General features: G+C 42.8%; 1 protein-coding gene across 9 annotated transcripts in view; it reads left to right on the top strand.

Annotated features, from left to right (window-relative positions):
- The window catches only part of Agtpbp1 (ATP/GTP binding protein 1), a 120,784-nt gene that overhangs the window by 15,533 nt on the left and 97,844 nt on the right, over positions 1-7,407 (top strand). For all 9 annotated transcript variants that reach the window (XR_003845370.1, XM_021215450.2, XM_029547301.1 and 6 more), the window contains exon 2: positions 1,448-1,512. Coding sequence is in view for 8 of the 9 variants with exons in the window: in XM_021215450.2 (XP_021071109.1) it covers positions 1,481-1,512 (32 nt within the window). In the remaining variant the exon portion in view is untranslated. The remainder of the gene's footprint in view (positions 1-1,447; positions 1,513-7,407) is intronic.

Below are 7,407 nucleotides of genomic sequence, written 5' to 3'. Positions count from 1 at the left end.
GGCTGCAACCATGTAGGTGGAACAACAATATGAACTAACCAGTACCCCCTGAGCTCGAGTCTTTAGCTGCATATGTAGCAGAAGATGGCCTGGTCAGCCATCGTTGGGAAGAGAGGCCCCTTGGTCTTGTAGACTTTATATGACCCAGCACAGGGGAAGGCCAGGGCCAAGTAGTGGGAGTGGGTGGGTAGGGGAGCAGGGGCAGGGGTGGGGTTTAGGGAACTTTCGGGATAGCATTTGAAATGTAAATAAAGAAAATAATAATAATAAAAAAATGTTAAAAAAGAACAGTCCACATGTTTTTTATATCATAAATATATATGCATATATATTGAACAGATATTGAAAAGACATAATTTGTATCTATTAAATCAAACATTAAAATCTTACTTTTTGCATGTTTTCTTTAAAATATAGTATTACTAAACATGTATAAATGTGATTGTTTTGTTTTCTAGTGATGTGACAAAATTGGGTTTCACTAAATATTGGTATATAAAATTCAGGATATTTATTTATTTTTCAGTAACTAGTTTTAAAGTACAATCTGAAAATTAAAAAATTGCAAGTTAAGATGGAAGGTTGTTTAAATGATGTAATAAGGACTTTATAAAAATGAGAACATTAACTGAGGTTATGCTTGGCAAGCCCCTGGACTATGTTCAAACAACTTGTTTTTCATAAAATATGTTTTCATACAGAAATGCATTTACCAGTTTGTGCTACTGTGTGAACAGTGGTCAGCTTCTTGTGGAAAGCTCTGGTCACCTTGAGAATTTACGAGGCATAAGCAACACCACCTCAGAAGAAATCCAAATACTGATTGTATGAGCTACTTTTCAGTAGAAGCGATAAAACCACCACAGAAAAACAACTGAAGGAAGAAAGTTTATTTTCACTTAGAGTTCCAGAGGCCCCTGAAGGCCTCCAGAGGTCCAGAGTCTTTATTGGTGGGGAAGGCATGCAAGTCAAAGCAGGAAGCTGCTGGTTAAATTTTCATCCATACACAGTAGTGAGGGGAGATTCAGAGGGGAAAGGGTAGAAGGAACAAGGCACAGGAAGTAGGCAAGGATCGAATCACCCCCTCTTCTCCATAACTCCACCAGCAAGGCTGCACCACCTGTAGGTTCCATAATGTCCCCAGACAGTGCCACAGCTGGGGACCAAGTTTTGAGATGCATGAGACTGCGGCGGTCACTTTATTCAGCCACCACTACAGTCAATGCAATGTTTGGCTTCTGCATTTTTGCAGCTCTAGCGTTAACATCGCCATGCTGCTTTTGGATATTTTCATAGTTGTGTGTGGCACTCTGCCCTGATGGACTCGACTGTGTAGAAGTTCTTGTTTTCCAGTGTTATCGTCTCCATTGTATGGTTGTTACAACACCTAATGCATGAAATCCAGAATTGTGTTAGGTGCCTGATAGTATTAACATTTTTCTTTCAGATTATCTGCAATGCTGGAATGAAGTAACTCAAGATGAGCAAGCTAAAAGTGGTAGGAGAGAAAAGGTACTGCAGCCTCTGTGTGTGATATTGGTGTGTGTGGTGTGTGGGATGCACAGTCCAGACACTGGGACTGACTGCACGTGTATGCGCTGCTTGGGCGGCGTGTTGCATACTATGTAATTTCTTACAGTTAAAAATCAGAAAACCCTACTAATGGTAGATTAGCTGTGCAGTCTTGAAACATTAGCTCTGTAGTACCTGTATTCTCCTGGGTAAGGTGACTAATGTGAATGTGTGTCAATGTAGAGTGTCACTTAGCTGAGGGTAACTGACGCCTCTGGTTTGCTAGCAATATTGTAGTTTATGTTTTCATGTACATGGTTTTGCCTTTACAGTTAATGAGTTATGGGGAAGATGCACAACTTACTAGATGTTTATTTCTTAAATCATTAGGTTTCTAGTTATTTTAACTCAATTGTACCATCATAATTTTATTGTTTCACTAACTGTATAGTTTCTATAGGAAGCTAGTCAGGGCCATTGTTGTGTACATACACACACACACACACACACATATATGCATATGTAAAACAGCCTCCCTTCCTCCCTTCCCACCCTCCCTCCCTCCCTCTCTCCCTCTCCCCCTCTCCTCACCCTACCCCTTCCTTCTTGTCTTCCTTTGTGTGCAGTGTATGATATGTGTGCGGGGGCATGTATGCCATACTGTGCATGGAGCTCAGAGGACAACCTTTGGGAGTCAGTTATTTCCTTTCCGTGAGTTCTGGAGATTGAACTCGGGTCATGAGGCTTATGTGACAAGTGCCTTTGCCTGCCGAGACATCTCGCTGGCCCCGAGCCTTACTTTTCTGAACAGGTCAAATAACTAGCTTGTTTCCATTAATTAGTTAAATTTTGTAATTTCTAGAACACTACTCATACAGTTTGTAAAGCACAGGTTTCTCATGTCAGCTTGTTTTTACTTCCTGAAATAAGTTATACTAGATATGTAGTGTTTGTTGTCTTAGGTGGTTAGTCATTACACAGCTTGACTGTACTAAATCAATTAATAATTTCTATCAGTACTCACTGTGTCACTTCTTGTGTTGCTGTGGGTAAAAGGCCTGGCAGACAGCTTAAGTGTTAAGTCCATGTGACTGGCCCCATGAATGTGGTAGGATGTTATGGTTCTTGGAGCCTGAAGTAGAGGAGAGCCGGATACTGTCATGGGACAATTAGATAACACACCTGTGAAAATTTACCCAGCAGCTGTCCAACAGATGAGCTGTCCCTATCCCCCGTTTCCACAATTTTCTAAAGTAGCAACAACCTTGGGGCCAAGTCATGTAAATTGTATGTTCATGGAAGCATCACGTCTTCAACCCAGGGCAGGCACTGCACGTCTTGTTCTGTGGGAGAGCTGAGGGTGAACGGAGAGCGTGAGGGAGGCTCAGGCCTGCAGCTGCTGCTCAGTGTCAGCAGCTTCTGGTCCACACTTGGATTCAGTGACGTTTGGTGTCTGCGCGGTGTATGAGCAGATCTGGACACTGTTTCCTAACTGGACACTAGGGAAGACTGAAGCGTACGTTCTACTGTACTAGGCATTGTGAGCAGTCTCGAGTGATGCGGAGCTTATATATATAAGGAAGCTGTGGGTGCACAGAACTGGGTGTCCGTGAGGTCTTTGAATGTGTGTGAAGCATAATGAGGCTGAGAATTCAAAAGACGTATCCCCCAAAGGTCTGAATGAGTGAAGTGGCAGTCATTATGTCCAACCACATCAGTTTCCAGAGGGATGCGTTCTGTCCTTCCATAGCCCCAGAGGCTTTTTTGGATTATCTCCTCGTAGGATTTATTTCAGGATCATGGAGTGAGTCTACACACACATATTATTGTGCACGTGTGTGTACATTTCTGTGTTGGTGTAGGCATGCTTGAGCCGCAGCACCCAGGCCAGAGGACACACTTGAGTGCCGGTACTTTCTGTCCGGTTTGAGGCAGACTCATTTCTTCTGCATTGACTAATTTATGGCAATGAACGTGCTCAAAGTAATTCTTGGTATTTTTAGATCTATAAAGGCTGTTGTGATGTTTCCTCTTCTGTCTGATAATTTGCCTATTTTCTCTCTCTTTCTCTTTCTCTTTCTCTTTCTCTTTCTGTTTCTGTTTCTGTTTCTGTTTCTGTTTCTGTTTCTGTTTCTGTTTCTGTTTCTGTTTCTGTTTCTTTCTGTGCTTGAACAGTTTAGCTGGAAGCTTATTTGTTTTGTTGATTTTCTAAAAAAACCAAACTTGTGGTTTTAGTGACTTTGGGGGCTTTGCCCCTTTTGTTGTTTTCTCTTAATTTCCTGGCCTTTGATTACTCACAGTAGTTCTCCCCCCCCCCCCTTAAATTAAGAAAATATAGACTGCAAGCTAAGTGACTTGAGATACTTGTTTGCTAATTGGGCATTTGTTGCTATTACTTTTCTCATTAATCATTGCATTGTTTATCCTATTCTGATGTTTTGCTTTTGTTCAGTTCAACATTATTTTTAAAAAGTTTTACTTATTTGTAGATGTGTTTTATGTATTTTGTATTCTGTCTGCATATATGCCTGCATACAAGAAGAGGGCACAGGATCCCGTGGAACTACACTTATAGATTGTTGTGAGCCACCATGTGGGTACTGGGAACCAAATTCAGGACAGAGCAGCCAGTGAGCAGCCAGAGATTACTTTTAATCGCTTTAATTTTTTCTTGATCTGATTTTTAAACTGTTAATTTTGACTGTGTGAGGAGTTTTCAGTGGTTTAAGCGGATCCTGTTTTAGTTTTGTGGATGAGAAGGTACACTGTCTGCTTGAGACCTTGCCTTCCTTTGACTGTGCTTTCTTGTGCAGCCTGGAAAGTCTGTGTTGCTGGAGAACTTGAATGTACATCCTGTTGTTGGGCACTCTGTGAACAGCCAGTCTCCTGGACACCTCATCATTCTCTCCTGTCTGTCTGTCTGTCTGTCTGTCTGTCTGTCGAATATTGGGTTCTCCATGATCCCAATAGTCCTATGCTTTGTCTTATGTTCTATAAATCTTGCTTCATAATTTTTGAACATATTGTGACATTTAAGATGTATCAAGGAATTGACCATTACAAAATGCCCTTTATTCCTGGGTGTAGTTTTTTCTTGTCTGCTGTTAATATAGCCACTCTGGCGTTTAAACAATTAGAATTAATAGTCTCTCTTTCTCTCTCATATCTACATATATATACACACACATACATTATATAATTTTATATATACATATAGAGACACATATATATATATTCATCATCTTAGTTTACTTAAAAACTTGTATTTTGTGTGTGTGTGTGTGTGTGTGTGTGTGTGTGTGTGTGTTTGTCTGCATGTACCTTGTGATTGCCTAGTGCCCTTCAGGGTGAGAAGAGGACATTGGGTCCCCTGAGCTGCAGCTATAGACAGTTCTGAGCACTTCTGTGGACTCTGGGAATCGAACCCAGGTCCTCTTGCAAGACAGGTGGTATTCTTTGTTTTGTTTTGTTTTGTTTTGTTTTGTTTTGTTTCGAGACAGGGTTTCTCTGTGTAGCCTTGGCTGTCCTGGAACTCACTCTGTAGAACAGGCTGGCCTCGAACTCAGAAATCCACCTGCCTCTGCCTCCTGAGTGCTGGGATTAAAGGCGTGCACCACCATGCCTGGCCCCAGGTGGTATTCTTTAAGCACTGAGCCAGCCCTCATCTCCTCATTGTTTTACTTTTAGACATAATACTTTTTCTTCAAGGAACTGTTCTTTTTCTTCTGTTATTTTAAAATATATTTTACTTTTGAAATTATAGTACAACTACATTTTCCTCTTTCCATTCCCCCCTCCAACTTCTTGCATGTTACAAACACCCCATATTCTCTCTCAAATTCATGCCTTCTTTTTATTTGTTGACATTATTCCTAAATGTAGAAATACAGCCTGCTTAGGCCATATGAAGTCACTTGTCCATGTATGTTTTCAGGGCTGGCCACTTGGGACAGGATAGCCAACTGAGGGTCTTGCAGAGGAAGGCTGCGCCTCCCACTCTGAGAATCTTAGTTGCCCATAGTTCCTTGTGTAGGGTTGGAGCCCAGTGAGATCCCTGCCCTCCGTGCTGCTGCCTGTTGGTGTTGTCCTTCCTCAGGTCTTGTTCAGGCAGCTGTGTTGATGAGCCCTCCTGGGCGTTAGGTGGCTTCTCTGTCGTTTGTAGAAGACAGGACCTCGCAGTAGATGTTCTGTTCTGCTGCTGGAGTCGCTCCACCCCCTTCCCATAGTGCCCCTGAGTCTGGGGCAGGAGTTGGGTTGTCAATGTCTTGGTTGGATCTGATCAGATGTGACTTTCTGGAATGATCTTATCTGTCTGTTGCAGAGGGAAGGCTTCCATAAGGGAGGAGAGAGAGACATTGAGCTGTAGGTGTGAGGGTGAGTTCTTAGCGTGTGCTTAGTAAGCTGCTTAGAGGAAATGAGGATCCTGACCTCACCGCCTCTGAGTACCTGGCTGCGTTTCCAGTACCAGGCACGACTTCTCTCTTGTTAAAGAACCTTAAGTCCAATTAGAGAGCTGTTGGTTAGCCAGAGTGCCTCGCCTCACACTTGGGAGTTTACGGTGACATGGTGTTGCCATTGTGCCAATTGGCTGCTGTCCTCCCTAGGCTGCTTGTGTGACTCCTGATACCATGAGAGCCAGTCCTCAGGGAGGGTTTTTCAGGTCAGATCCAGCTCAGATCCTTTGGGCCCTGTATCTGAAGTGCAAGGTGTCTCCACCTCTGGAGGCAACCAAGGGCAACCAAGAGCATGCTGCTCTGGGAGTCTCTTGGACTCCTTTGTCTGACAACATGAAAGGCGCCTTCTCAGACCTGATAGGAGGACTTTAATATTAGATGTTCTATGTTTCTTGGGGAAGAGCATTGCCATCCCACGTGGAAAAATTTTATTTAAGCTTGTGTAAATGTAGATAAATATATAATAATAGCTACATATATATATTACAATTCTTTGTGGATTTCCAGATATCATTATTATTATTCGCCCCCCATCCTGCTCTCTTTCTTTCTAGATTGACTGTCTTTCCTTCTGTAATTAAAGCCCTTTCCTATTTTCTCCATTTCTCCCTTCCAGTGACTTCTACGGTACTCCCCTTGATTCCCGTGTTCCCCTGTGATGACCTCTTTATGCTTCCCTGGTTTCTGTAGTTGCTACAAGGCATTAGTCTTTATTAAAAACCTTGAGGCTATTTTTGTTTAAAACTTTGAGGATATTTAATAGAAAATAGATATAATCTGTATATAGAATACAGATTAAACAGTCTTGGTCAGAGCTGGTCTTAGACTGTGTAGCCAGTAGTGACCTTGAACTTCTGACCCTCTGGCTTCCACTGGGATTATAGGTGTGCACCACTGAGCAGGCTTTGCGAGGCTGGACATAGGCTCTAAGGTCACCCTAGGCAAGCTCGCTAGGCTCCCAGCTGAGCCACATGCCCAGAGATGAAGCAGCTCTTTAAATAAGTAAGGCAGGATGGTTCATGCAGTCTTGATAAAGCCCGGAAGACCATGCTATATGTTCCATTATGAGTAAAGAAAAGCAGCAGAAATGTGAGTAGTTCATTTGCTTTAAACTACCCATCACATGTTCATGTTTGCACTGGACCATGTTCTGACCATGTTCTCTAGCGGAAGGCAGGCAGCCAGCAGTATGCACAGAGCTTTCCACCAGAGTCAACAGTAAAAGATGAGAGCTTCCAGCTTTGTTCACCCTTTGAGATTAGTGCTACACTCAGCCAGCTAAACTAGCCTGAGCACAGAGGAGAGGTGGCAGCGGCATCCTCAGCTCCAATGGGACCCTGCATCTCCCTCGCCAAGACTCGAGTCTGCCTTAGCATATTGTAGTAGAAAGAGTCTGCCTTAGGTTAACGTAGTGGACAGAGCCTGCCTTAGGTTAACGTAG

Source organism: Mus pahari, chromosome 16 (genome assembly GCF_900095145.1).
Source record: "Mus pahari chromosome 16, PAHARI_EIJ_v1.1, whole genome shotgun sequence".
Classification (NCBI taxonomy): domain Eukaryota; kingdom Metazoa; phylum Chordata; class Mammalia; order Rodentia; family Muridae; genus Mus; species Mus pahari.
Note: the sequence above shows the minus strand (reverse complement) of the source record. Positions and strands in the feature narration are given on the sequence as shown.